The sequence below is a fragment of the Cucurbitaria berberidis genome, assembly GCF_010015615.1.
Source record: "Cucurbitaria berberidis CBS 394.84 unplaced genomic scaffold K460scaffold_1, whole genome shotgun sequence".
NCBI classification, from domain to species: domain Eukaryota; kingdom Fungi; phylum Ascomycota; class Dothideomycetes; order Pleosporales; family Cucurbitariaceae; genus Cucurbitaria; species Cucurbitaria berberidis.
In genome coordinates this window covers 3891066-3918305 of record NW_024468935.1, presented here as the reverse complement: position 1 = coordinate 3918305, position 27240 = coordinate 3891066, and the positions used below count along the sequence as shown (strand labels likewise).

The following is a 27240-nucleotide window of genomic DNA, read 5'->3' as shown; positions in this document are numbered from 1 at the left end:
AGGCTTTCCCAGCTCCAAACATTGAGGTACTGACCCTGAACTAACTCTTACGCCCCCAAGATGCAGACAATTGGTTGTGGAAGTTTCCCGAGGGCTATACCTATGGAGCCAAAAGAAGGGCTGTCGACTAAATTGACTCTGCGCCAGAAGCAAGTCAACGTTGCTAGAGGAAGGCACGCCGTTTCTGAGTATGTAACATTCAAAGCAATATCTGCCGCAGCTCATTGACAAAACGTAGAAAAGTGAAGGCCCAACGTTTCGCTAAAGCCTACGAACGCGGCAGGCGCGAATGCCTCGCTTTCTGCGTGAAGTTTCATGCCGCACTGCCTCGTGAGCTCCGTGACATGGTTTACGATCAGCTCATACCACCTCGACTTTGGCACCACGTATTCGAACCCCTTGATGAGAAGGGTCAACCTAGAGTTAGCAGCAACCCGCTAGTAAGCGCTTCGTTTTTCGATCCGCGGTCGCGCATCCCCGAGCAGCCCTCTGTCCGCCGGGACATCTGGAGATATCGCGAGTATGTAGGTGATATTGTCGCTAAGGAGGTCGCGGACCGCTGGTACCATACCGGGCTGTTCATTCTCGACGCCGAAGACGCTCTTCTGCCCAAATTTCTGTCCACGGACGTGTGGGAACAAGATAATGTGCCTGCGGAAGCGGTCCGACACATTCGCCTCAACATCAGAGACAGCATCTTTGACGACGAGCTAAAGCCCGACAAATTAGTGAAGGGCTTCGAGCACTTGTTTCGTGTTGCAAACAAGAAGACGGAAATTGTATTCTACATGTCCGGGGGGTACGGCGATCCTGTAGGCTGGTACATCCGTCACCTGTTCCGCTCATGGCAACTCCAGCCACTAGGTGATGCCCTCGAACTGATCAGGCCAACAATCTATCGCCTGCGCGAAGAGGGATATACGCGAGTCAGAGTACAACAAGGTGGCTGTGATGTATGTTAGACGCATCGCACATATCTTGGGAAAAACAAAAAATAAAAAAATAAAAGCGCATACGCGCCACAACTATCCGTTGAGCTACCATTTCATCGACGTGGGCCAGATTCGAACTGACGCTCCCGAAGGAACAAGATTTCTAGTCTTGCGCGATAACCACTCCGCCACCACGCCCGAGGTTGCATTGTTGAAAAACCCGGCTGTACGAGAGACATGTTCTTGATGAATCTGCGGAGATGCTTGGAATCGGTTGGCCAGATAAACGATAGTTATTTTGCAAAGTGGAGCTGGTGCTGATCTGTTCAACAAAACTTTCGGTGACGATGAGTACGAGGCGCGCTTCATTGTGGATATACGGCAGGAAGGGCCGGCCGTATAGGCGAGCGCTTGGGTGGATGCGGTTAAAGACTTTATATGTGAGCCGAACTAGCTATCGAGTGACAAGATTCTATGCGGCCTCTGTTATGACTGCAAGTGAGCCAGAAGTTGCGATGTGGTCAGGCTAAAACACGTCAATGAACGCCAACTCACATGACCTCGTTAGTCCCGCGCCGATATATCCCCGCTTATTCTCCGGAGCCCAAGCTCCAAGCTCATCCGTCACCGACGTGCTTTTGATATATGCGACTCACCGTAACGCCGATATTGTAGGCCCAAGAACCTCCTGGGAGCTATCAGAGCTGCACATATCTACGCTAATCATGATCACGGAACCGCGATAGCGGAGAACTGGACTTTGAAGCCGGAATGGCGTACGACACCTCGAGCGGGTATGCTCCGCCTAGCACGAGCAACATGCAAGACGATGCGTCGCTGCCCATGTTCAACATAGAGCGCGTGTCGTTGCAGTTCAACATATCATCCGACTTTGTGGCGGCTGCTGTGGCCAACAATGTCCTTATACTCGCCCTTTCTACTGGCCGCATTCTGCGCATAGATCTGGACAGCCCAGCCGATATAGATGGTTCGTAGACAATGGAGAGTCTTTGACAGTCGCTGGGCACGATCACTGACGTTCAAAGACATTGATCTACCGAAGAAGCCCTCAGAGATTGGCGTCATAAGGCGCCTCTTCCTCGACCCCTCCGCATCACACCTCATCGTAACTACGACCCTCGCGGAGAATTACTACCTCCACACACAATCGCGAACACCGAAAGCGCTCTCACGGCTGAAAGGCGTCGTCATAGAGAGCGTATCCTGGAATCCATCGCAGCCGACCGCATCGACACGCGAGATACTAGTGGGTGCCTCAGATGGGAATGTTTACGAGGTTTACATTGAGCCCTCGTCGGAGTTTTATAGGAGGGAAGAGCGATACTTAAAGGGCGTATATCGGACGAATGATGGGCCTATAATAGGATTATGGACCGATACTGTACCCGGTAGAACAGACCTGCGGAGAGTCATCATTGCGACACCCTCAACCTTCCTACATTTCGCCGGCAAGGTTGGGCGACAAGGACAGGAGGGCAGCGGATCGATCTTCTCCAAGCTCTTCGAATCCGAGTCTGCTACAGTGCATGAGATTCCGAATGCGGCCCCGACCGCCACCTCGCTTCTTGCAGTCTCACCAGAAAGCCAAGAGAACCCAAATACGGACCATTCAAATGCCGAGAGGATATTCGGCTGGCTTACGTCGCAAGGTGTGTTCCATGGGAAGCTATATCTATCGCAAGACGCGTCTGAGCTTGGCGGTAAGGTTCTAGGGGACTCAAGGATGGTGCCTAGATCGCTGATCTCGCCTTCACAAACCGCTAGCGGACGTACAAGAAGAACACAGGATGCAGTCACGTCTATGATACTCAGCCAGTGGCATATTCTTCAGCTAGTTGAGGGAAGGATTGTAGCCATCAATCGCCTTGACGATACTGTTGTCCTAGACCAAGTTGTGCTAGAGCCTGGCCAAAGTGCGCTTGGGCTGGTTGCCGACGTTAAAAAGAACACTTACTGGCTCTTTACTACCCAGGAAATTTTCGAGGTTGTTATCACAGACGAGAACAGGGACGTCTGGAAGATCATGCTCAAGGCGCAACAGTTCGATGCAGCTTCACAGTATGCGAAGACGTCGGCACAGAAGGATGCGGTCGCCACGGCATCCGGCGACTACCTCGTTGGCAAGAGCCAGTATATGGAAGCTGCCACAGTCTACGGAAGAAGCACCAAACCCTTCGAGCAAGTAGCGCTGACTTTCATCGACAAAGGGGAACAAGACGCGCTACGAAAGTACCTACTCACTAAGCTCTCCACGTTGAAGAAGTCGTCCATCATGCAAAGAACCATGGTGGCTACATGGCTGATTGAGTTGTACATGGCAAAGCTCAATACGCTCGACGATACCATCACAACAAAAGCCGAACTTTCTGAAAGTATGAACGCGGCAGAAACGCACGACCAACTATCTGTCATTAGAAAAGAGTACCAAGACTTCGTGACCAAATACAAGGCAGATCTAGATCGCAAAACCGTGTACGAAATAGTCAGCAGTCATGGTCGGGAAGAAGAGTTGTTGTACTTTGCTACAGTGGTAAATGACTACAATTATGTCCTATCATATTGGGTTCAGCGGGAGCGGTGGCCAGAGTCACTGGACGTTCTCAAGAGGCAGACTGACCCAGAGATATTCTACAAGTACAGTTCAGTCCTAATGGCGCATGTACCGGTCGAATTGGTGGACATCATGATGAGGCATTCGACATTTGACGCACAGAAGTTGATCCCAGCGTTTCTGAACTATAACAATCATACCAAAGTCGCCCTAAGCCAGAACCAGGCGGTTCGATATCTGCTCTTCGAAATCAACCAGCACAACTCCACTGATGCTGCTATTCACAACACCCTCATCTCCATATACGCATCACATCCGACGACCGACGAGTCGGCGCTCCTGGCCTATCTTGAAGGCCAGTCGCTGGCTCACGAACAAAACTACGACGCCGACTTCGCTCTCCGCCTATGTATCCAACATAAGCGCGTTTCGTCATGTGTCCACATATACAGCTCCATGGGCCAGTACGTGCAAGCCGTCGACCTAGCGCTCAAATACGACGAAGTAGACCTCGCAAGCAACGTCGCCGACCGATCCAACACCGAGCCCGCTCTGCGCAAGAAGCTCTGGCTCGCCATCGCAAAGAAAGTCATATCCCAGTCCTCGGGCATCAAAACAGCTATCGAGTTCCTGCGGCGGGTGGATCTTTTACGCATCGAAGATTTGATTCCCTTCTTCCCGGACTTTGCCGTAATTGATGACTTCAAAGAGGAAATCTGCACCGCTCTCGAAGACTACAGTCGCAAGATTGATAGCCTCAAGCAGGAAATGGACGACTCGGAGTCGACGGCGCAGCACATCAAGAGCGATATTAAGGCTCTCGAGCAACGGTATGCCATTGTCGAGCCGGGCGAGCGCTGCTACATCTGCGGCTTACCTCTTCTTGCTCGTCAGTTCTTCGTGTTTCCTTGCCAGCATGCATTCCACAGTGACTGCCTCGCGAAGAAGGTCGTCGAACTTGCGGGTATCGCGAGGGGCAAACGCATCGCAGAGCTGCAGATGGATGTACAGAAGGGTACGAAGCTGGGGGCGCAGCGGGAAAAGGCGATTAAAGAGTTGGATGCGCTTGTTGGGTCGAGCTGGTACGTTTACTCCTTTTACCACTAATGAGGTCTGAATAGATTTGCTAACGAATGTGCAGTGTACTTTGTAGCGAGCTGGCTGTTAAACTTGTCAATGAGCCGTTTATTAGCGCGTCGGATAATAGAGATGAGTGGGCGTTGTGAGGAACACTTCTATGCTGGTGCAATACACACAACGTGTTGTCCAGGTAGTGTGTAAATAGATATCCTTGATAGCAAAGTCACGCAGAGACTGTGTTCTATGACAGCTACCTCGAATCGCCGACCCTTCAAGTCAAGAAGTAGTAATGCAATGAACCTCGATTAATATTCCATCTATATAATATCGTACAAGCTGGGTAGCTAACTGTGCGCATCTAAAACACATCTGAAAGATATGCCAGGCAATGCGAGCAAGAAGCTTTTTTTTGTAGAATAAATGGTATACAAATTGCCCCATATTGGGAAAAGTCTTTTTCTCCCCACCCTAAACAAACGCCATGGCGCTGATGCATGCAATTGTAGAAGAATAGATGCCAAATGTTACGCCGCTGAGTTCGAGGTCTTGCTCTTTCGTCACTTTACTCGTCTTCATCCTCGTCCATAGCTACATCTCCGTTTGCCTTGGGCGCCGCAATGCCGTCATCTTCATCCTCATCTTCGTCATCGACCACACGGCCCTTGCGCGGTCGCGGTGCGGCGGAAACGCTAGCAGCGCCCTCATCCTCGCTCACCAGCTGTGCATCAGCCTTCTCCGTGTCGTCGGCAGGCAAATCTGCATCACCGTCGTCGCTGTCGTCGTCGATGAACTCGGCCGATTTGTACTTGCCACTGGGCTCGCTCTTCCTGGCCAGCTTCCTCTTCTTCTTCTCGCGGGGGCGCTCTTCATCTGAAAGGCCTTCAGTACCAGATGCGCTGGTCCTGCGACGCCGAGAGCGCGGTTCGTCATCGGTGCCGGAACCAAGGCCATCGGTGTCAGAGTCGGCGTCCTTCTTCTTGCGCTTCGGGCCCTTGGGACCACGCGCTCGTCGCTCAGCCTTGCGCAGTTCCTTGTCCTCGTCGTCTTCCATACGTCTCCGCTCCTCGTCGCCACGCCTCTCCATGAGCTCGCGATCGCGTTGAATGACTCGTTCTTGTTCTTCTAGGATCTTGCGCTTCCGTTCAATGGCCTGTTCCTCCACCCTTCGCTTCTCTTCTTCACGGCGTTGTACCTCCACTTCACGGAGTCTGCGGGCTTGGTCGAGTTTACTGGCATTTTCACCCTCATATGTAGCCTGCTTGTCGCGGGCGCGCTCAAGCTGCTTAGCCATGGTGTTGCGACCCATATTGGCACGGGAAGTAATATCTGACCTCGGAAATGGTGGCGCTTCTTCCTTTGCAATCTTTTCAAGAGCTTCAATGGCTTCAGTAAGACCATGGGTTGCGTCATCGACTTCTTCGAGGGTTCGGTCTCTTTCGGGCAGCGCGATGATGTTTTGCGCGATTTGGAACTGTATGAAGGCGACATTAAATTGGGAGTTGAGGTCCGAGGGGGCGACTTTGAGGGCTTGCTTGGAGTAGTCGAGGGCGGTGCGGTATGCGGCAATGCTGCGTTCGTGGCGAGCACGGAGATACCAAGTGCGGCCGAGACAGGCGAGGATCTTGGGGTCGTTTTGTCGACCTTTGGATAGACCTGCTTCGTACTGTGTGATATTAGCCAAGTAGACCATAGAGCAAGGTTGTTGTACATACATTTTCGATGGCACGAGCATACTGCTTGATCTCGCAGTAAGTATGACCAAGATTGACGAACACGCTGTGGTCCTTGAGTGTCTCTTTGACTTTGGTGAAGATCTGCAGAGCTGCCGAGTAGTCTTTCTTGTCTTCAACTAAAGCAATCGCGATACCTTGAGCGGCGTAGGCATTCTTGGGGTCAAGTTGAAGCACCTTGTCGAAGAACTCAACAGCACGCTCGTAGCCTTTCCGCCGCTTCTCCTTCTCTTGCTCTGAGCTCCTAGGCATCTCACGCGCAATAGCCAGATGGATATTGCCCATACCCATCAGGGAGTAACGATCGTGCTTGTCAGACTTTTGAAGGGTGTGTTTGTAAAGTCGTTGCTCGTCATCTGTCGCAAAGTTCTGCGTTCTCTTCTTCGACTTGTTCACATACCACCCGTAGAGAGCTCGTACCTCGATATTGTCCTCGTTTTCCTTGAACAGCTCTTTCATGGCACGTGGGCCGTCGTCTTGGGGACTCTGACGCAAAGAGATGTAGGTCAGGCGAAGTCGGGCGTCGACATAGTCGGTGTGGCGCTTGAGCAGATTGTCATATACGACCTTGGCCTCGTCATTCATGCCCTCGGCTTCGTAAGTGCGACCAAGATTGTAGCTGATCGACGTAACGAGCGCATCAGTGTCGATTGTCTCGTCACGAGAAGCCGCCTTGACGCAAGCGTTGAGAGCAGCCTGAAAAAGCTCTCGAGCGCGAACAAAACGCTCGGCCTGGAAGTGAAAGCAGCCCATGTTGTTAAGTAACTGGGGTGGTAAGAGCTCGCGTAGAGCTGCCTTCAGCTCGAACTCTTCCTCTACATCCTCGGGATAGTCTTCGTCTGGTATAGCGTCCAGCTCCATCTGCTCGACCTCTTCCAGACATTTTAAGCTCTTCTCGGGATGGTCAGCCTCGTATAGTCGGGCCAAGTTAAGGAGCACTGATTGATCGGGTGTGACTTTCTTTTTGGGGTCTTTCCATGCGCTCTGGACGGTCTCAAGGTATTTGAGGGCTTTCTTCAGTTCCGCTGACTTGTCCTCAGCGGACTTGCTGTTCTGGGCGGCAAAAACATCCTCGGCGTACAAGGTACCGAGGAGAGTCTGCGCCTCGAGCGTGGGCGACTGCTGGAGAATCTTTTCTAAACGGAATTTGGCGCCACCGTAGTTGCTCATCAGGACGTTCATCTGAGCCAGTCCAAATTTGGCTGGTATGAAGCCCCGCTCTTCGCCTCCGCGGGCCTGGTCAGACTTGGAGTAGTATTCTGCGGCCTTTGCTGTGTTCTCCTCATGGTGCGCTTTCTTAGCCCGAAGATACCAGCCATCGCTGGCTATGGCGTTCACGTCGGTCAGCTCGATGGCGCGTGTCGCAACAGTTTCAGCCTTTGCAAAGTCCCTCCGGATGAGGAAATGGCTTCCAAGCGTTGCACATGTTAGAGGGAACTGATTGTCTAGCTTCGTCGCGGGCGATATGTATTGGTTCGTTGCCTTCTTGTACAGTTCGACAAACTTGGGGTCGGACGAGGGTAGATTGGCCGTAAGCTGAAGATTGTAGATGCCCAATAAGATCAGAGCTATCTTTGACTTTGGGTTCAGCTCGAGAGAGCGTTGCCAGGCGGCAGCTGCGTCGTCTTTGAAGCCGAGCTGCCAGAAGCAGCAGCCAATGCCAATGCGCGGGTCGGGGTCGATGAGGTCTGGCGAGCTTTCAAGGACGTTCTGGTATGTCTTCAGGGCGTCGGCCCACTTGCCCATGGAGTAGTGCACGCGGGCCTTGCCCATCTTGGCCATGAGGTTCTTCCCGCCGGATGCCCTCAGCGCGTCCTCGAAGCATTTGGCGGCCTGCTTAAGCGTCTCCATGCGCTCTGGACTGATAGCGTTGGTTCCAGCAGTGGTCGAGGGGCCCTGTAGCGAGGCGCGGAGGAGGTAGAGCACGCCGCGGGCGAGAAACAGGGGCGGGTGCGAGGGGCTGATTCGGGAGGCATCGTTCAGCACGCTGGTGGCCGCCTGTAGATAGAAGTCTTTGGTCTTGGTGTCGGGATCGGTTTGCGTGTCTGTGCGTGTAGATGTAAGTGGTTGCTTAAATAGTGACTTGAATGAAGGGGTGTGCCTACCTGACATGATGCGCGGAGCCTCGCGACACTTGAGCAGATATAGCCAGCACAGGCCGTTGAGGATGCTGAGCCTGTCCTCGCCGCGCGCCCTTGCGAAAACATGAATGGCCTGGCTCAGCACGTCAATGGCGACATGGATCTTCTTGTGCTTCGCGTAGGCCACGGCGACCTTGACCCAGGTCGAAGTTAAGCTCTTCTCATTCTCGAGAATGGCGCAGAGCTCGGTTGGGTCGTCTTGGATGTCCTCGTCGAGGGGAATCTCGACATCGAGCTGGCCTCCCTCTTCATCGGCGACGGAGATGGTGATGGCGCTGGGCACGTCCGAGTATCGCGGCGGGGGGAACATGCTGCCTGCGCCGTTGACGCCATTTGCGCCGTTGGCGTATACGGCGGCCATGTCGAGGGAGAGGATGTCGCGACGGGGCGGCGGTTGGAGGTCGTCGAGGGTGAGACGAGGGTAGTGAGGCTATCAACGCGACATAGCAGGGCGAGGACGGTGGAGGCGAGTAAAAGCGCGAGGCTGCTCGAAGCCTGCGTTGATGAGTGGACAAAGAAAGAGTCGCGGGTTGAGAGGTTCAGAACTTGCGGAGCGTGAACGGAGGTCTTGGCGCGATGAATGCTCTCGATGATGTGCAAGGGTGCTTGTGCGGGTACTGTGCTGTGTGTGCTGCTGGGCTGCCTATCCACTAATAACTACACCACCCCCGGACTCTCCCCGCAACAGCCATTGCTGCACACGCCTAGATCGGTGCGCAAACCCCTCGCTCGCACACGATGCTCCTGAAGTCCTCGAGAATACGGCCTCTATCCACTTGCGACATCTGAAAGCGTCATGTCGCGCAACCCTGGCTACTCGCGGGCGGGAGCTAATGGCGCTTCTACCAACGGGAACTACAGCAATGGAGCAGGAGGAGCAGGAGGAGGATATGGCGCCCTGAACGATGACAACGGCGAGCGGAGAAGGAGACCCGGCGGATATGGAGGCTTGGATGCCTCCGAAGGCGAATACGCACAACCCCCACCCCTCAGCGAACGCGCTCGCGATCGCAGGCCTGGTGGATATGGTGGCATCAGTAGAGAGGACGACTATGCAAGGCGACCCAGTGCCGACAGCGACCGTCGCCCCGCTGGCTATGGAAGCGTCTCAGAGCGCAATGAGGAACTGCCGCACGTCACACGCCCTACCAGCCTCGAGCGCACCCAGGCACATCGACGCAGCGGAGAGAGGCAGTATGCGGGCCGCAACAGGGCGGGCGCAAACTATGGCCCAGGCAGCCAGCGGATCGACCAAGTCTTGCAGTATATCCAGCAAAATTGGGACTTCATGACTAAAGACCAATGTGTCCCCATCACAGTGGCCTTGAAGCTCATGGACTCTAGCTCGCTTGGACTCGCAAGCCAGGCCGGTCAATTCCGTCAAACACACGACGAACTACAGCAGGCTCTAAAGGCAATTGTGAATGAGCACCACCAGGGCTTCAACAGCTCCATTGGTACTTTCCATCAGATCCAATCCAGTCTTCAGAGCTCTCAACACCGTGTCAGGAGCTTGAAGGCCTCACTCACATCAGCCAAGTCAGACCTTTCCACGGCTAAACCTGAGCTCAAGGAGTTCGCCACAGCCTCTCAGAACTATGACGAGATGCTACAGATGCTCGACAACATCGAAAAATTACAGCTTGTTCCTGACAGACTCGAGGCTCGCATTTCGGAGAAACGCTTCCTGTCTGCCGTAGATATCCTCCAGGAAGCCCTCCGCATGATCCGCAAATCCGAAATGGAGAAAATAGGTGCTTTGTCTGACTTACGTACCTATCTCACCAACCAAGAAGTCTCGCTCACCGACATCTTGATTGAGGAACTTCATGGCCATCTATATCTCAAGTCACCCTATTGCGAGGACCGATGGAAGGAATATGCGCATAATCAAGTCAAAGGCGACATATCGGAGCGCGCCCAGGCCGATGCGAGAGGCCGGTTATTGTATTTCTTCCTAGATTGCCTTGATACTTCGGAACCGGTATGCATGTCTCACTCACCAAATGGTACCCAACTAATATCTTTTCAGATGACCGACGACTCCACGCCAAATCCGGAGGCAGACACGTTCCAGTATATCCGGCTTGTAATAGAGGCGCTCAACAAGATGGGGCGTCTGGACGAAGCAATTGATACCATCGAACAGCGTCTGCCTGTCGAACTTTTCAAGGTTGTCGAGAAATCTAACAACGAAGTCGCCCAACGGCACCCAAGTATATTGCGAGCTTATGCGGCAAGGAAAGGTGGCAAATCTAAGACAGAGATCGAAAGCGACGACATCCGAAGCACTCTCCTCAAAGACCTACTTTGGACTCTTTATGCACGCTTTGAGGCCATTGCTGAAAGTCACAGAGCCGTACACGATGTAGTTGCAGGTATTGTCCGCCGCGAAGGCCTGAGCTCGTCGAGTGGGACTTTAACCCGAGGTTTCAAGGAACTATGGAAATTGTATCAAAGCGAGGTAAGAACAAGTCTCAATCTTCATTCTATGCATACTAACTAGACCTAGATGCGTTCCATACTACACGATTATCTCGCAACAGATGGCGACTCCTTGTACCGAAGCGGTCAGGGCCAGACCTCGGTCGGTAGTGTGTTCTCACGCGCTCCACGAGACAGGAGCAAGCGCATGTTCAAGCTTGCCGATATGGATACGAAATCCTCCGATCTCTCACAGGAGCGAGAAGACCTGCAGCACCTTCTGAAATTGGTCGTCCCTGGGCTTGTAACAGACACGAAGAAGTCAAACGCTATATCTACGCATACCAACACCAGCCTTGATGGCAGTGCAACCGGACATAAACTACTCGTTGCCCCTAGTGTCTTCAACATGGGAATATTACTACCACCTTCGCTGGACTTCTTGAATAGACTGAAGGAGATTGTACCCCCGGGTTCAGACATTGTCATGAGCACCCTGACCTCATTTCTAGATGATTTCTTGGTGAACGTGTTCCATCCACAGCTGGACGAGACTCTTATTGAGCTCTGTGCGCAAACGTTCATCGAGCTTGATTCTTTCAATGAAGATCCGCATTGGGCAAGACATTCCAAAAAGCCTATTTTCAAGGTACTTTCAGGTCCACAGAAATACTTCCTAGATGCTAACTTTCTAGGGAACCTCACAATTCTTCACTCTGATTTCCGCCTTTTGCAAAATGCTTGATAACCTTCCTCACGACCAAGCATTCTCCCAGCTTATCGTCAGTCAAATGAGTACCTACGCGCAGAAGTGTATGGGTTGGTACCATACTCTAGTCAACCGCTCGCAACCAACCTCAACTGGTCGGCGAATGAAGGCACCTGCCGTTTGGGCAGAGTCACAGGAGATGGAGGAGCTCATTGGCCGCCTTGTTCAGCTTGATCACACCGACCAGGAGAGTTTCAATGAGTTACTTGAGAACGAGATTGATCTTCTAGTTGAGGCAGTCGAGACAGAACCCTTAGATCAAGCGGATATGATTCAAGATAAGAAGAGCATCATCAATCTATGCCTGTTATATACAAGCATGAAGTGGCTTGCCACGAAGATTGCACAGCTACGGCACATCAGTGATCGAGCATCGGACTCGACACAAGCGGAGACCAGCGGCCAGAGACACAACAGGCGCTGGACAATGCTGTCGTCTTCTGAGCCGAGGATAGAGGGTGCGCCTGTGTATCTTCCTTTGAGCACAGAGACTGTTGCGTAAGTCTTTTCTCTACTCTTTCTTGTCGCACGCTAATCTCGACAAGCGAATTCGATAAAGTCGTCTCAAGCTTCCAATCCCTTAGCACCCGCGTCCTCCGTACCCTATATCTCTCGATCAGGAGTACGATCTTGCACTCGCTGCACGCTAGCATCCAGCCAAATTTGTACATTGACTCACTCCTCAGTGACCCTGACCCGGCCGTTATATCGCTCAATTCTGCCCTTGTTTCTTTCGACACCGAAGTATCAACTTACATCCCTACCGCATCCTACAGCCACACAACACGCGGTCTCGCCGCCCTCATGGACACCTACCTCCTCTCCCTCTGCACTACCAGAATCGACAGAATGAACACCGACGGCTGCGCATTAATGCAGCTCAACATTCTCGTCCTCCAGCAAAATCTCAAGAACATTGAAGACGGCGCCACACTACCATACGCCGCCATGTTTTTCGATATGTTTACCGCGGGTCCTGATGCGATCGTCGCCCGGGCGAAGAAATACGGCAAGGACTTCGGCGTGCCTGGGGAGAGGTTTGGAGAAAGCGAAGTGAAGAAGTTGCTAGAGATGACTTACGAGGAGCGGGTGAATGCAGAGAACCGGGAAGCCAGTGTACAGGCGAAGAGGGCTCTGGACGCGCAGTTGCTAGAGATTAGTGAATTCATGTATTAAGGTTTGAAAGGGTGGATTATAGTGTGGAAGCTAGAAATTAGGGTTTGTTGTGCACTTTGTACTATACCGTCATCCGAATGCAAAATATTAGGTATTGTCAGCCGCTACAAGGCATCGCGTGCATGCTCAGAGTGTAACTCAATGGCGAAAGTAGAATGAAAGTTGGTAGTCGGCGAGGTTGCCCTCGAATGTCACCGATAAGCAGGGGTTTATCAACACGTCGTCTCACGCACCATTTCAGCCCGAGCAGAAAGTCTGTCGCTCCGCCCAATTAGAGCAACCGCTATCGACTAGAGCCCGTAAATAGTTCTAGAGGCTACGAGAATTGGCGTTGACACGGACGACATCGCTCGGGGGCCGAACGCAGCACGAATACTAGTAGCAGTCACCGACGGTATCAAACTTTCATTCCAGTCAACTATGCAGAGCAAATTTCTGAGCAATTTCTGGAAGACCCTCTACCCATACTCTGCAGGGTAGATGAACGTTTTACGTCAGTCAATTGTAGGTGCATATGCTGCTTACTTTGATGCTAACGCATCTACTTTGCCTCCATTGAGCTAGGCGTAAGATTTGGGGGCTGATACGAAATCTCCGCTTACTTTCGCAGTCGCCGAGGTCAACTTCACTCCTACCACATTGACGGAAAGTAATTTTGCGATGGGATATTACATTCATATAGTTTCGTGTGCCCGGTGTAGAACTTCCTTCGTAGATCATCATTCTGTCCTGTTTCCCCGATTCTGTTACTTCCCTTTGTACCAACTCCTCATATATATTCAGCTCGGCCTTTTTCTAATCCCTGTCTGGATCAGTCGATGTCATCATGTCACCGTCCAAGCATTATGAAGACGTTGAGAAAGCCATGGCAAACTCAGACTATGCACACTTGACCAATAACACTGTGCATAGCTTTAGCTGGGATAATATTACGGTCACAGTTAAAGACAGAAGTTCGAAGCAGCCTCTTGACATTCTATCTAGCATCAATGGAAGGGTCGAAGCAGGGGAAATGCTAGCACTGATGGGTCCAAGGTAACTTCGCTCACGTCCAGTCTCATAGTTGAATTGTACCTGAGTTTATGACTAGTGGTTCCGGAAAGACCACGCTCCTCGATGTACTCGCACATCGAGCCGCAACATCAAATGCCGCTATTCAGCAGACGCTCTGCATCAACGGCACGCCGACATCGCTCGCAACCTTTCGCAAACTTAGCTCGTATGTCGAACAGGAAGATGCGCTCATCGGCTCCCTCACCCTCCGCGAAACACTCTATTTCGCGGCACAACTCGCGCTTCCGAGGTAGATTAAGACCCCTATCCTTAAACCGGCATGTTTACGTGCGGGAGAAAAACATCCCTTACTAATTAGTACGCCGTAGTTCTATCAGCAAGACAGAGCGTAAGACTAGAATCGAAGGACTCCTTTCAGCGTTCGGGCTACGAGACCAGGCTAATACGCTGGTCGGCACACCAATCCGGAAAGGCGTGTCGGGTGGTCAGAAGAGGAGACTGAGTGTCGCTAGTCAACTGATTACAAGTCCGAAGATTCTGTTCCTGGATGAGCCGACTAGTGGGCTGGATTCGGCAGCAAGCTTTGAGGTTATAAAGTTTGTGAAGGACATTGCGAAGAAGTACAAGGTAAATCATTTATGCAATTCATCGTAGACATGTTTGGGTAGCTTATTGACCAAAATGCTATAGGTCCTAGTTATTGCCTCCATTCATCAACCATCCACGACTACCTTTGCACTCTTCGATAAGCTCATGCTCCTTTCGTGTGGCAAGGTCGCATACAATGGCCCCGTTTCCGAGGTCAAGGACTACTTCGAAAGTCTTGGTTACAACGTAAGTAGGCATGCTATCTTTTTGTGTCATAAGTTCGGTCACTGAGCGCCTTAGATGCCGCTCTACACAAACCCTGCAGAGTTCATCATCCAACTAGTCAACACTGACTTCTCCCGCGACACGTCTAAATCCGCGCAACAACTCGAGCACCTCCACACCTCCTGGTCAAAGTCACAGCAAGCCGCAATATTGTCACAAAAGATTCACGAAGCAGTTCAGAAGCCCGCGCAATTGGTCGCAACTTCAGACGTCGCTAGCCACCACGACTCCGCCAACCCATTCCTCATACCCTTCACATTGATTCATCGCTCGTTCATCAAGTCCTACCGCGACGTCGTCGTCTACGGCATCCGCATCGCAATGTACATGGGGCTCGCCATAATGATGGGAACCGTGTGGCTGCGCCTTACCCCCTCGCAGACGAACATCCAAGCCTTCATCAACGCCATCTTCTTCGGGGGAGCTTTCATGTCCTTTATGGCTGTTGCCTACATCCCCGCGTACCTTGAGGATCTCAGCATCTACACCAAGGAGCGTGCCAACGGGTTATACGGACCCACTGCCTTCATAACAGCCAACTTCCTCATCGGCATACCGTACCTGTTCCTCATTACTGTATTGTTCTCGCTCATTTCGTATTGGCTGGGAAATTTTACGCCGACTGCTTCTGGATTCTTCACGTGGGTGCTCTGGCTTTTTCTCGATCTACTTGCTGCTGAATCGCTCGTCGTACTCTTATCTTCTCTCATCCCTATATTCGTCGTAGCGCTTGCCGCTACTGCGTTTGCGAATGGGCTGTGGATGTGTGTCAATGGGTTTATGGTGCAGCCGCAAACGCTCAATGTGTTTTGGCGGTATGTTTTCCACTATATTGATTACCAAGCCTACGTTTTCCGCGGTATGATGGTCAATGAGTTTGGCAGGAGGGATTACACATGTACGGTTAAAGATGACGGGGTTTGTCAGTGTATGTATCCGAGTGCACTGCAGGACCAGTGCTTGGTTGAGGGGAAGGCGGTGTTGGGTAGTTATGGGTATAAAACGGGGGATACGGGGAGATATGTGGGTTACCTTTTGGTCATTGTGTTTGTGTATCGGCTTTTGGGATGGCTGGTGTTGTTTGTGAGGAAACAGTAGACTCGCGTTGAGATCGTGTACGCCTCGTAGTCTGGTCATCGATTCCTCAAATACACCCTCTCAAAAGTAAAACACACCCTCTGTCTTCCCCCCTTCTTTCCCCACACTTAGCTCGTTCAAACACTTCTTCACTCTGACCGCGGTGGCCGCGCCAAAGGCCTCTGTATCGCTTAACGCCGGCATCTCTGCCCTGTAGTTCACGTCTGGGCGCACCCAGACAACGCTCTGCACATCTTTCGACGCGTCTTTCATCTGACCAAACGCCTCGTTGTCAAAACCGCCGCCCACGGCAATGGCAACTGGCTTTTGCGTATAGTTTTGCGAGCCGTGATTGCCAGGGGTCTTTTCCGGTGTTTTGCCGGAGAGAAGGCGTGGAATCTCTAAAGTGCCGGCTTCGAGAGTGAGGATGATATGGATCACTGAGTTACTTAGACTGTGGACGTAAGACGTACTAGGTTGAGTGCAAACCATCGTATTCCGGCAGCAAGTCTTCGCGAACTTTCTTCGCGATGTTGGGGTTCTTCCCGCAGACGATGACGGGGATGGGAGACATGGTCGCTTTGGTGTTGAGCAGCGCTGGAATACTGGCTACTTGCGAGATTCAAAGTGGCATAGAAGTTAGGAAAGTGAAGCGGTGTATGTTGTGGACATGGAGCAAGGACAGTAAATTTAGGGGATAACGGGGGAAGGTGATATCAACTGCGAGTTGGTATTGTTTAGTGATCGAATGTTGTCTGATGACCTAAGTAGATGAAGAGTAGCGATAGCTCAACTAGGGCGTAAGCGCTTTGGAAATCCTCTAGATCAAGAGTATGCTTACCGGGCCTACGGGGCTGTATTGACCAGTGTGCAAATTCAACAAGCACTTTAGTCTCGTCCACTTTGGGGGTCGTACTCAATTGACAAAGTGATTATCATCTAACATACGAAACTTAGCTTGGTAAGCCATGAGATTACGAGCAATGCGGTCAGCGCAGGTGCCCAGCACTTGAGGGGAAAATCGACCTTTCCAACTTCGTCCTAGCGCCACGAGCCCCACTTCTGTTCTTTCACTGTTGTGATCTTGGCAAATGACTCATGTCGACTCAAACGATGTATTTTGTATGTGAAGCCTTGGGTGCAAAGGTATATATGTACGGCCAGCTTTTTCGTCTCGATCGACCTAGTGAAATAGAAAGTTTCAAGGTGAATGAAAGTAAGCAATTTGCACAGCAAAATTCAGGGTATCCTACGTCCAAAAAATTGGGTGCTGATTTATCTCTAGGCTCACTACATCTGCTGGAACTCACATATTCAGAGTCCCCCCTAGCTAGCTCAGTTAGACACGAGAGGACTCAGCAATAATGTCATCCCACGATCTAACCACTGAGGATGGTATCCGCGCTTATCTAAAGGCTGTGGGGAGGTCTAAAGAGGTGGAAGTGACGCTGCTCTCAGGTGGCACTGCAAACTACGTATACCGCATAGTTGGCATTCATGGCTACAAAAGTATCTTCAAGCACGCTGCGCCCTACCTTCACATCAACAAGAGTTTTGCGTTTGACCCCACGCGCATGGACTACGAAGCTCGAGCTTTGAGCATTTTCTCACCTGCCAATAGCGACAGCCCAATAACACGAAAACTGCCGAAAACAGCTGTGCATCCTGTGCGTCTGATAAGTTACGACCAAGAGCGGAAACTTCTTTGTATTGCAGATGGCGGAGATCGGAACCTCAAGAACGCATATGACGACTCAAAACTCAATATTCGTCTAGTCGGTGAAGAACTGGCCAAGTGGGTTGCCGCTCTGCATATGTGTTCAAAAGAGATATCGCTCGCATTACTCGGTCAAGATCCTACCGCGAGCAACAATAAGAACAACCCAATCGCGGTCAAAATTTACCGCCACTCATACACCAACCTTCACACAGCACTTTCGCAACATGGCCACGACACAAAACTCGCAGACCGCATTAACGAAGAGTTCGGCAGTCTTCTCGAAACAGACGATGAATGTGTCTGTCATGGAGACTTCTGGCCTGGCAACGTTCTCGTAAAGCTGAACACCTCGCAACAGAAGGCAGTGGATCTCACTATCGTGGATTGGGAGATGGTACGCCGCGGCACCAGCGCCACTGATGTCGGCCAATTCGCTGCCGAAGCGTTTCTACTCGATCGTTTTAGAGGTGGTAGAGGTCTGCTTCCTGCTTTTTTGAACGCATATGCTGCAGCTAGAGAAAGTGACAACACGCACAAAACGCTTGGCAAGGGATGGCTAAGGAGGGTGGCAGTTCATTGGGCTGTACATGTTGCTTACTGGCCGACCAGGGTTGCGTGGACGGATAAAGAAGGGACACAGCAACTAGTGGACATCGGTGTGGACGTGCTTGAAGGTATTTTGGATGACGACTGGGAGAGCCTGCTAGAGTCTCCGCTACTAAAATGCGTGAAAGAAGGTTGGGCGCCTATTATCGCAAAGGTGTGAGTAATCTATCTTTGTCATTAGATAGGAAGATTGCGACTGCTTTCGTGAAAACTTCGTCTTAGCTTAGTGCGAGTAGTTGAAGCAAAAAACTTAGACCGTAGACATGGTGGGAGTCCGGCGATTTGCTCATAGAGATCTCGTGCCCACTAGGAAGGGAAACTTCAGCTGATAGAAGCAAAAAAATTACAATATAAAAGAATCGGGACCACAGGAGAGAAACGGTCACTGCCAAAGAGCAACTTTACAACAGCCACATCAGCGGTATCCCCAGTTCCAGCATGAGCATCCAGCAGCTAGTATCAGCCCTAGCTCCAGCCCTTGCGGGCGCACTGCTACCCTCCGAGTTGAACTTAGCCACCTCATACTCGAAGTACTATCGGAAAGGCTTCAACAAAGGGAGACATCCAATTCAGAGCATGGCGAGGCCGAAAATATCTCAGGAGAAGACGAAGCACTTGCTAACGCGGAGAGACATAGCCACGCCGGCTTTGTAGCGAGTCAAGGCACGGTTGTATCTGATGATGAAATTATACGGAAGGCAAGAGTGCGAGATACTCGTCACATCGAGGAAGAAGATGGTAGATCTCCACCGACAGGAGTTGATTCGGATGGCAAATTTGGGGGGGGGGTGGCGAGGAATATGGGCAACCGGCAGTGAAGCCCTAGGCGGGTCTAGCTAAGGGCCGGGAAAGGGCAGGGAAGATGGTATGCATGTGAGGAAAGAAGGGCAATATGGAACGTTGAGGGCATGTACAGGTTTTGTCAGACTACTTCTTAAACCGGTACTGAGGAGACATAGAGTCCCGGTATCTAGCACGATGCCCTCCCCTTAGTTGCGAAATGCAAACTCAATCAAATGGACATTTTAGTGTGTTCGCCCGTTACATTCAAAGCCCCTTCTTCCCAGAACTCAATCGTTTTTCAATCACTGCTAACTTCTCCTCTCTCCATCCCCAGACAGCAGCAAGTGCTGCGCCAGGCCCTCCAAGCAAAGTCAATGCTGCGATGGCACCGGCGCCCTGGAGTAACTGCGCGCTGGTGGCAGCACCATGAATTAGTCGCTGTACGTCGTACACAGCGATCCAAGCAGCGAGATCATGCACTATCGCAATAATCAACCAGTCCCATTGGAAGATCCACACCAGGCCCCAGTCCAGGGTTGTTTTCCACTTAGACGTGCTAGGCAGGAATACAGCCGAGAGCGAAACCTCAGGGTTCGTGGATGTTATAATGCCGTGAATGGCGAACCAATGGCTTCCGATGCTAATTAAGAACGTAGCAATGTAGAGGAGTTTGAGATGCGGAAGATCTGCGTTCCTCGTCTTTGAGGCTGCTGCCGGGGCAGAGGAGACAAAGGGTGATGCAAACCACAATGGAACGTTGGCGAAAAGCGGGGTTAATTGCCAGAATGCGAGGAGATTCTGAAGGCTGATCAAGTCTATTCCAGGGACATACATTGCGATGCTGGGGATGGTGTAGATTGCGACCGTAGCTGGCAGTATGAGAGACGCGTATGGTAGCGGGACTATGCGTCCGCTAGAAAAGTACGATTTCTCAGCCGAGGCCCGATGAAGCAAAATCCACCAAATCGGGATGATGACGGCTCCGCCAACGTTCTGATATGCGAAAGCGAATATGGCAGTACTGAAAGCTCATTAGCATCAGTTTTGACGCACTATCTAGCAACAAGTGGAAACTCACTACTTCAGCCAACTCCCGCGATTCCTCTCTCGACAAGCCTCGACGTTCATGATGGCCACAATCGCCGTAATCTGTACCAGGAAGTGCAACTGTTGCCAATAAAATACTTCATTCCAGCCAGTTGGACCGTATAGGAAAGCAGCGACCAAGAACGACAACATTTCGTCCAGAGGCTTGATGCCAGTGTAATGTTTCTTGAATCGCGTCCCGTTAGGCAAGGCGCCTGTCTCAATTAATTTATCAAAGCCGACGGGGACATTGTTTAGCAGGGCTGAAATGCGCATAGACCAGGCTGCTGCGAGAGACAGAACCGTAAAGGCGGTTATCAGCGCTGCGTTGTAGCGGCGGCGGGCGGGTGGAGTAGCCATGGCGAGGAGGGATTGTTTGGGCGTGAACCGTACTGTGTTCGAACAGTACAATCACGATGGTTATATGTGTCGCGGTGCCCAGAAGCAATTTCGCATGGAGGATTCATCGGCGGGGACGTTTTACTGCTTACTGCTTGATGCTTACTGCTTACTGCTTAGGTACATCCTGCGCCCAGCGTTCTGTGGCATGCTTATGTAATGCGAGTCAGACCACCTCTCAAGCCGAGAATGTTAGGTTTAGCTCAAATTTTCATGCTCTTAATTGTACAACAATGAATATCTCAAAACTCACAGTCTTGATCGTACAATAGTGGGGCGTGATTATTGTGTCTTTTGCGCAGATCCGCGGCTCTACGGGCGTAAATGATGTTCCGCGTAGGATACTGCGTGACGTAAGTGACTTCAGCCTCTCAAACTGTGGCGCACTCAAGCCCCACGCATAACCTTGAACTTCTCAACATCTAACGCGAAAACATGGAACACGTTATGAAGGTGCAACATGCGGTCGGTGCCTGCCAAGTGGATCGTCTTGACGCAAAGCCGCATATTCCCGACGCTAGTGATGTCATTTACGACGTCGAAGACACCCAGGACCCCCAAATTGTCTTGTTTTATGCAGGGACGACGAGCAATACTAACGGCAATGGGGATAGGTATTCATTGTCATGATGCTCTCTCTGGCGCTACCGTATCTGGTCCTGTTCTGATCTTGCTTTTCGTCTAGTTCCAGCTTCTTTTGTGCTTCTTTACTTTATTCCCGAAGGATTTCCGTTCTTTAGGGCCTCCGTTTCCGTTTTCCATTAACATCAACGGCACCGAGAGTAACGAAGCTCAACAATCGAACAAAGGACAGCCTGTACAGCCATGGTCGGAACTAGGCGCAACCTACTTGGCGGCAATGGCAACGTTAACGGAAATGGCAAAGGCAACGATTTCAACAAGTATCAACGTGTCGATTTGGAAAGTGGCTATGGCTCAATCAATCCTGTACGCCCGCGACAGAAGTTCCGTGATGCGATCGAGCAGACGCTGAGGGAGCATCGTGCCACGGATATGAAGAAGAAGCTGATTGAAAACGTCGACCATGCCGCCCTGGAGAAATACAGGAAAAGCGACGAAAGCGTATGAGCACAGAAAGAACCTTTCTATGAAGTGTAGTACTTACGTATCTCTACAGCTCAAATGCATAGCGAACAAGAAGGTTCGTGCCTTCTACAAGGAACAAAACCAGCGTCTAGATGATTGGCTAGAAGTCGATATGGTAGTCTCTTCACTTGCAGACGACATAGTCGACAGCATGAACCCGGCAGACCCCGACCATGACGGCGTAGCGGAAGACCGAGGGCCGTTGGGTATTAGCGGTGAGAGTCTGGAGCCGTTCCTCCCAGAAGATGAACGAGCGAGGCGAGCCAAGTCCGCGAAACATGTGAGATGGGCTATCAATGTGAGATCAGAGGTCCCCTACAAAGTACTTAGCTAACGAAAAATAGATCAACGTCATAGTAAATATTCTACTATTGGCGGCTAAAGGCGTAGCTGCCATTTGGTCAAACTCGCTCTCCTTGATCGCGTCGCTCGTTGACTCTGCACTTGACCTACTCTGTACGATCATCATCTGGACTACTAACAAATTAGTGCGTTGGCGACTTATGAAGCTTAAAAAGAAATTCCCCATCGGACGGCGACGTCTTGAACCGCTCGGCATTCTCGTCTTCTCAATCATCATGGTTATTTCCTTCATGCAGATTCTGCAAGAGTCCGTGAAGAAGCTGCTACCAGGCGGTGACCGCGACGTAGCCGAGCTACCACCTGCGGCTATCTTTGCCATGGTAGCAACCATTGTTACGAAAGGCACCATATGGATCGGATGCGCACGGGTGAAGACAACCCAAGTTCGTGCGTTATCGCAAGATTGCAAAACGGATGTCTATTTCAATACGCTCTCCCTTCTCTTCCCGTTGATCGGCCACAAGCTCAATGTCTGGTGGCTTGATCCCGTAGGCGCTACCATCCTATCGCTCTTCATCATCTACGACTGGGCAGGCACATGTCTCGAGAACGTCACCCGACTGACAGGCGAAGCGGCAAGTGACCGCGTGGAGCGTAAGATGATGTACATGGCGTACCGATTTGCGCCGCTAGTAGAAGGGTTCAAGAGCATCAAGTGCTATCACGCGGGTGATGGCGTGTGCGTGGAGATTGATGTGTTGATGCCTGAGGAAGCGCCGTTAAGGAAGTGTCATGATGTTGCAGAGACCTTACAATATTGTCTTGAGGGATTAGATGAGGTAGATCGGGCGTTTGTGACCATGGATTGTGAGTATTCCATCTTATAACTGTGCATGGGACCAGCTGGGCTAATACGTAACAGACACATCGCAAGGTCCGACGGGACATGCAACAGCGGATGGTGGATAATGACGCTAAAGGGAATCTGTATAACATATAGCGGATGATTGTGCGCATAGCGTTGCAGCATTTAGTCAGTAGAGTATCTTGAATACTCTTATTAATGGAAACACTACTTTCTTGCTTCATACACACTACTCTAAGTTCGAACACATATCATTACCGACTTACAGTTCGCTTCTATCACGTGATTGATATTAGTTACATGCGCTGTCATTCTTGGCGCACGGTCAACGATTGCCGTGACACTTTCACCCCGAACACGCGCACCGTATAAGACAAGTGCAAGACTTTCCTTTGGGCGTCCACTGGACCTCTCAACCACAAAGCCTAAAATGTGGGTGCAAGGTGTCTGCAATCTACTCGCCACGCTATCGAAGCCTCCATGGACGAAGCCACTGAACTGGGACCTCCACATGACAATCGACGGCGAAGGACGCATTCCATTCCACTTATATGTTACGTATGAAGATGATCCACCCTGCACTTCATCGCAAGCTACCCTATTATCACGCTTTAGTCAGCTTTCTACAGAGCTTCAACTCCACGTCCTAGACTTCTGTTCTGCGCCTACGCTCTACAAGATGATGTACGCATCTATGCTTCGCATCGAAGCTGCAAAACGATTCTGGTCAGATTCGGATACATACTATCTCATTAAGGCCTACTGGCTCTTTGGAGGTGGGCACTCAGCCTATACATGCTACGATCTGTCCTTTATGGCTTACGTACAAAATGTGGAGATCGAGTACGACTTGCGCTCTGATGATAAAATAGCTCCTATTCGTCAAGACGATGTATTAGAGCTTGATTACAACAAGGCCCGAGAGTTTTGGAGGACCTTTCGAATGAGATTTCCTCGCGCAAAAAAGGTAGTGGTCAACAAGAATTGGGAATCGCTGACTATTCGATATCAAAACGATGAGCCTATTGCCTGTTCTCTAAAGGTACTTGTCGAGACATGCCCAATTAACCTCGAGATTTCGGTTTTAGTACTGGTGGAGGTGAGCTCTGGTGGCGAAAAGCGGACTGCACCTCCTATTGCGAAGAATTGGCACAGAGTACTCTATCGTCTCGCAGATGACGGCGAATGGAGAAAAGTCACTACGTCTGGTTTCGAACGCAAGACTGTTCTCATGCCTCCTAAAAGATTTTATGGACCGGTTGGTGAATTCAAGGGACTCTTGCACGAACAAGAGAAGATCCAATTGCAACTAACAGGCCTCGGCGCGGTCGCAATCGAAGCTTTAGATCGACATTATTTCGGCAAGGAGCATCCTGAGCCATTTCATTGCCCTGCGTCTGGATGCGATGTCTACTTCGAAAAAGCTGGACAGTGGACGCAGCATGCCGCAGAGGCACATGGCGTTGAGATGTTCATGGCACGACCTGAGATCCTACCTCACGCATTACAACATGGTTTCGAAGAACGCAAGAACAATCTGACAAAAGAGGTAGAAGCAAGAAGAAGAAAGTTCAGGAAGATCTTTGATGATTGGAATGAGGAAGGGGGTGAGAAGAGACGAGAGCTAGAGCGGGGTTGGATTCATCAGTTGGATACCGACGAGGCATGGAACACAGGGGTGAAGGGGACAGACAGTGAGCTCTGGGAACGATTCAACAATATGATGGATCCAACGTGGTCTGGATACTGACCAGAGGCCGGATTTCGTTGTAAGACAGTGTTAATGCTATTCTACATAGTATTAAGGGCTTAAGGAGAGATAGCTGCTAGAGTGTTTAATTTGATAGATGCGTAGGCATTGCTATAGTTCTCTTGCATAATCCAACCGGAAGGATTCTCGGCACATTTTCAACCGAGACCATGTCGGACCGACATAGACTGTGTGGAGCAGATTCGAAGATACGCTCATGACCAGAACTGGAAGAGTGAGAGGATGCTAGCGCAAGAATTACGCGGGGTTATTTATTGATTAATGTTATTTAATTTATTGAGGGTTGGGTCTTGAATCTCCAACGTCACGTGCAAGATATTCACAGGTAACCGACTGATTGAACTGAAGTTTGATGGTATATATCAGATGATTATCGAAATAAGTTCGCTAGCGCATATAAACCGCCAATAATCAAGCATGGTAGACTTGATACACAATAAGAAGCGTGATGTGGTTTAATGGTTTTCGACTGCTTTTCAGACCTATAGATCTTACTGAAGCCAGCCAACACCACACATCACCTTCTCCAAGAGCTCTTTCAGCTTTCCGTTTCTGAATTAACATCCCCATCCATTCTCCAATGCTTCAAGGAGAACTACTAAATCTTGGTCTCCGTAACATGGGCAGCCGGCACGGTCTCATCATGCTGGACGCTGCGCTTCCTCTCCTGGTTCTGCGCAATGTCGTTGAGGGACATGTGGCGCTGCTTCTCGTGATCCACATCCTGGAACGAGATTGAGGGCACGAAGGACTTGGATTTCCATGCTTGGTTGACGACGCCGTAGAGCTCGTCGACTTGCTCTAGGGAGAGACCCTTGGTTTCGTAGATCATGAACCAGCTAAGTGGATGTTAGTCTGAGAACTTGGTGGAACGGAGGAGGGAACAATGGTTGAACTTACACAAAGGCAATGCAGACGAAACAGAATGATCCCCAGATGAAGAACACCTTGGATCGTAGATTGGCATGGTCGGCGTCAACCAAGTAAGGCGTAGAAAATGCGATTGCCCAGTTGAGTAGCCAGTTGGATGCGGTAGCTGGGTTAAAAGTCAGTATGTCTCTGATGTATTGCGAATGGATGTTACCCACTCATAGACAGACACTTCGCACGGGCCTTCAATGGGAAAAGCTCGCCCGTGACAACCCATGCAACAGGGCCCCAGGAGCTGGCGAAGAAGAAGATGTAAATGCACACAAAGGCGATGGCTGCCTGCTGAGCTGGTAGAACAGTTGTTCCGGCTGCGGTTCCAGTGATGGCGACGATGAACTGACATACGGACATGCCGACAGCTCCCAAGAGGAGCAGGTTGCGACGGCCGAGTTTTTCAACCATGTAAAGACCTGGGAGGGTGGATGCGACATTGACAGAGTTGGTAATGACCTGGATGATAAAGGGATTACGGAATCCGGCGTTCTGGAAGTACTGTGTGCCGTAGTCTGGGCGCGATTAGAATGAGAACTTCATGTAGAACGAGACAATCGACTTACAGAAGATGAAGTTTACACCAGTCAACTGCTGCAATGATTGGAGAAGGCATCCGGTCATGAGGCGCTTGCCCAGAGTACCCTTGAAGCACTCAAGGTACGTAGACTTGCCAAGAGACATCTCATAGAGATGGTTGGCTTGGACCTCGCTCAATTCCTCGACGATAGCCGGGTGGTCAACGGGTAAGCGGCGGAGCTTTCCTAAACTTTGAGCAGCCGCGTCGTATTTGTCCATTTTGATGAGATAGCGCGGAGTCTCGGGAAGGAAGAACAGACTAGTCATTATTGTTAGTTTAGCTCGAGATGAGCTTATAGTGACTGCTTACCCAACGACGAGAATGATAGACCAAAGGAACTGTACAGCGATCGGAATACGGTATGATCCCGAATCATTGCGGCCCTTGGTGGAGTTGTTGACGATAGCTGCTAGGAAAAGACCGATGGTGATGGCAAGTTGGTATGCTCCCACAATCGTTCCGCGAATCCATTTAGGAGCTGTCTCGGACTGATACATGGGGACTAGAATTATCGTTAGTGCTACGCTAAAAATGTGATTCAGGATAACCAGTAGAGCCTCAGTAGTGTGAGATCTCGGCTAGCGTTGGCGACGTGATCTCTGAACTCGAAAACTCGTGCTACCCGGGGAAAAGGATGCGACTTACTCAAAGCCGAAATGAGACCGACACCGTATCCAGCAAAGAAACGTCCTGCGATGAATAGAGGCTGTGCAGTCGAGGCAGTCTGCATGACAACGCCAACATTGAAGACGATACCGGCAGAGAGCATAAGTCCAATACGACGTCCGAGGAGATCACCCAATGGCGCAGCGGTGAGCGCACCAAAGAATGTACCGGCTGAGAGAATTGAGACAATGAGGGAATCTTGGGATGCTGTTATGCTAAGGTCGGCCTCTGTTGAGAACTCTTTCTTCCAATAATCCATGGCAAGGATACCGGAGATGGTACCAGTGTCATATCTGTGGTGAGGTATTAGTTCATGTTGACAGTATATATGATAACCCATGCTTACCCGTAGAGGACACCTCCAAATGCGACGAAAAGGCCAATGAGGATGGCTGGCCTAGAGACTGTTAGCTGTGTTCATAGTAGCGAGAGTCGACATAGCTTACCATGCCTTGCCAGCCGTATCCGCCGGGGGCTTCAACATGAGACCCATCTTGTCTGTATGGTAATGTCGAAATCCGATTACGAAGAGTCGAGGTGGGAAGAGTCGACGTGCGTGAGAGTGATACTCCCTCCCAAAACGGCGCACCCCAGCTCTTTATCTAAAATGCTAACTAACTCCAAAGCAACCCTCCTCCCAAGCTC

The 27240-nt window shown here is 50.8% G+C and overlaps 12 protein-coding genes and 1 non-coding gene across 13 annotated transcripts; 7 read left to right on the top strand and 6 right to left on the bottom strand.

Moving 5' to 3' along the window:
- Positions 1 to 60: 60 nt before the first annotated feature.
- Positions 61 to 1418, top strand: K460DRAFT_412669 (uncharacterized protein; the record flags this gene model as incomplete). The annotated part of the gene is made up of 2 exons (XM_040937555.1): positions 61 to 188; positions 239 to 1418. The coding sequence occupies 2 exons, from the start codon at positions 61 to 63 to the stop codon at positions 960 to 962; spliced, it is 852 nt and encodes a 283-aa protein (XP_040793614.1). The 3' UTR covers positions 963 to 1418.
- On the bottom strand, positions 694 to 1418 carry K460DRAFT_361799 (uncharacterized protein). Its single transcript, XM_040932526.1, has one exon. The coding sequence runs from the start codon at positions 1299 to 1301 to the stop codon at positions 1038 to 1040; it is 264 nt and encodes an 87-aa protein (XP_040793615.1). The 5' UTR covers positions 1302 to 1418; the 3' UTR covers positions 694 to 1037.
- Positions 1050 to 1130, bottom strand: K460DRAFT_t4. Its single transcript has one exon. It is a non-coding gene; the product is annotated as a tRNA-Ser (tRNA).
- Positions 1419 to 1703: 285 nt separating the features above from the next.
- Positions 1704 to 4730, top strand: K460DRAFT_328594 (uncharacterized protein; the record flags this gene model as incomplete). Its single annotated transcript, XM_040930706.1, has 3 exons — positions 1704 to 1920; positions 1979 to 4586; positions 4658 to 4730. 3 exons carry the CDS (start codon positions 1704 to 1706, stop codon positions 4728 to 4730), a joined length of 2898 nt encoding a protein of 965 aa, XP_040793613.1.
- A 416-nt stretch (positions 4731 to 5146) lies between these two features.
- On the bottom strand, positions 5147 to 8765 carry K460DRAFT_271509 (protein prenylyltransferase; the record flags this gene model as incomplete). Its single annotated transcript, XM_040927731.1, has 3 exons — positions 5147 to 6247; positions 6297 to 8359; positions 8420 to 8765. The coding sequence occupies 3 exons, from the start codon at positions 8763 to 8765 to the stop codon at positions 5147 to 5149; spliced, it is 3510 nt and encodes a 1169-aa protein (XP_040793612.1).
- Positions 8766 to 9103: 338 nt separating this feature from the next.
- Positions 9104 to 12993, top strand: K460DRAFT_302772 (uncharacterized protein). Its single transcript, XM_040929920.1, has 5 exons — positions 9104 to 10439; positions 10488 to 10919; positions 10968 to 11528; positions 11575 to 12146; positions 12194 to 12993. Exons 1-5 carry the CDS (start codon positions 9252 to 9254, stop codon positions 12822 to 12824), a joined length of 3384 nt encoding a protein of 1127 aa, XP_040793611.1. The 5' UTR covers positions 9104 to 9251; the 3' UTR covers positions 12825 to 12993.
- A 491-nt stretch (positions 12994 to 13484) lies between these two features.
- K460DRAFT_328585 (ATP-binding cassette transporter-like protein) lies at positions 13485 to 16045 on the top strand. The gene is made up of 5 exons (XM_040930705.1): positions 13485 to 13859; positions 13915 to 14127; positions 14207 to 14465; positions 14529 to 14672; positions 14727 to 16045. The coding sequence occupies exons 1-5, from the start codon at positions 13651 to 13653 to the stop codon at positions 15807 to 15809; spliced, it is 1908 nt and encodes a 635-aa protein (XP_040793610.1). The 5' UTR covers positions 13485 to 13650; the 3' UTR covers positions 15810 to 16045.
- K460DRAFT_302766 (uncharacterized protein) lies at positions 15870 to 16494 on the bottom strand (the record flags this gene model as incomplete). Its single annotated transcript, XM_040929919.1, has 2 exons — positions 16278 to 16494; positions 15870 to 16228 (listed from the first exon to the last, which is right to left on the bottom strand). The coding sequence occupies exons 1-2, from the start codon at positions 16360 to 16362 to the stop codon at positions 15870 to 15872; spliced, it is 444 nt and encodes a 147-aa protein (XP_040793609.1). The 5' UTR covers positions 16363 to 16494.
- A 392-nt stretch (positions 16495 to 16886) lies between these two features.
- Positions 16887 to 18413, top strand: K460DRAFT_26876 (uncharacterized protein). Its single transcript, XM_040927540.1, has 2 exons — positions 16887 to 17004; positions 17074 to 18413. Exon 2 carries the CDS (start codon positions 17153 to 17155, stop codon positions 18272 to 18274), a length of 1122 nt encoding a protein of 373 aa, XP_040793608.1. The 5' UTR covers positions 16887 to 17004; positions 17074 to 17152; the 3' UTR covers positions 18275 to 18413.
- Positions 18414 to 18896: 483 nt separating this feature from the next.
- On the bottom strand, positions 18897 to 20465 carry K460DRAFT_302760 (uncharacterized protein). Its single transcript, XM_040929918.1, has 2 exons — positions 19976 to 20465; positions 18897 to 19918 (listed from the first exon to the last, which is right to left on the bottom strand). The coding sequence occupies exons 1-2, from the start codon at positions 20341 to 20343 to the stop codon at positions 19162 to 19164; spliced, it is 1125 nt and encodes a 374-aa protein (XP_040793607.1). The 5' UTR covers positions 20344 to 20465; the 3' UTR covers positions 18897 to 19161.
- Positions 20466 to 21207: 742 nt separating this feature from the next.
- Positions 21208 to 22761, top strand: K460DRAFT_273143 (uncharacterized protein; the record flags this gene model as incomplete). The annotated part of the gene is made up of 4 exons (XM_040927853.1): positions 21208 to 21465; positions 21521 to 21787; positions 21834 to 22659; positions 22715 to 22761. The coding sequence occupies 4 exons, from the start codon at positions 21208 to 21210 to the stop codon at positions 22759 to 22761; spliced, it is 1398 nt and encodes a 465-aa protein (XP_040793606.1).
- Positions 22762 to 23009: 248 nt separating this feature from the next.
- K460DRAFT_361792 (uncharacterized protein) lies at positions 23010 to 24712 on the top strand. Its single transcript, XM_040932525.1, has one exon. It carries the CDS (start codon positions 23088 to 23090, stop codon positions 24405 to 24407), a length of 1320 nt encoding a protein of 439 aa, XP_040793605.1. The 5' UTR covers positions 23010 to 23087; the 3' UTR covers positions 24408 to 24712.
- Positions 24713 to 25026: 314 nt separating this feature from the next.
- Positions 25027 to 27088, bottom strand: K460DRAFT_271474 (glucose transporter-like protein; the record flags this gene model as incomplete). The annotated part of the gene is made up of 8 exons (XM_040927728.1): positions 25027 to 25267; positions 25329 to 25464; positions 25517 to 25864; positions 25916 to 26187; positions 26239 to 26431; positions 26575 to 26888; positions 26942 to 26992; positions 27042 to 27088. The coding sequence occupies 8 exons, from the start codon at positions 27086 to 27088 to the stop codon at positions 25027 to 25029; spliced, it is 1602 nt and encodes a 533-aa protein (XP_040793604.1).
- Positions 27089 to 27240: the final 152 nt, after the last annotated feature.

Excerpts from the sequence above, each read along its gene's own strand:
- K460DRAFT_302772 (XM_040929920.1), top strand. The coding sequence starts at position 9,252 with ATGTCGCGCAACCCTGGCTACTCGCGGGCGGGAGCTAATGGCGCTTCT. Across the intron at positions 11,529-11,574 it reads CCAAAAAGCCTATTTTCAAG|GGAACCTCACAATTCTTCAC; the intron begins GTACTTTCAGGT and ends CTAACTTTCTAG. Across the intron at positions 12,147-12,193 it reads TTGAGCACAGAGACTGTTGC|CGAATTCGATAAAGTCGTCT; the intron begins GTAAGTCTTTTC and ends AATCTCGACAAG.
- K460DRAFT_26876 (XM_040927540.1), top strand. The coding sequence starts at position 17,153 with ATGTCATCCCACGATCTAACCACTGAGGATGGTATCCGCGCTTATCTA.
- K460DRAFT_361792 (XM_040932525.1), top strand. The coding sequence starts at position 23,088 with ATGTGGGTGCAAGGTGTCTGCAATCTACTCGCCACGCTATCGAAGCCT.
- K460DRAFT_328585 (XM_040930705.1), top strand. The coding sequence starts at position 13,651 with ATGTCACCGTCCAAGCATTATGAAGACGTTGAGAAAGCCATGGCAAAC. Across the intron at positions 14,128-14,206 it reads GCACAACTCGCGCTTCCGAG|TTCTATCAGCAAGACAGAGC; the intron begins GTAGATTAAGAC and ends AGTACGCCGTAG. Across the intron at positions 14,673-14,726 it reads TCGAAAGTCTTGGTTACAAC|ATGCCGCTCTACACAAACCC; the intron begins GTAAGTAGGCAT and ends TGAGCGCCTTAG.
- K460DRAFT_361799 (XM_040932526.1), bottom strand. The coding sequence starts at position 1,301 with ATGAAGCGCGCCTCGTACTCATCGTCACCGAAAGTTTTGTTGAACAGA.
- K460DRAFT_302760 (XM_040929918.1), bottom strand. The coding sequence starts at position 20,343 with ATGGCTACTCCACCCGCCCGCCGCCGCTACAACGCAGCGCTGATAACC. Across the intron at positions 19,919-19,975 it reads CGCGGGAGTTGGCTGAAGTA|TACTGCCATATTCGCTTTCG; the intron begins GTGAGTTTCCAC and ends ATGAGCTTTCAG.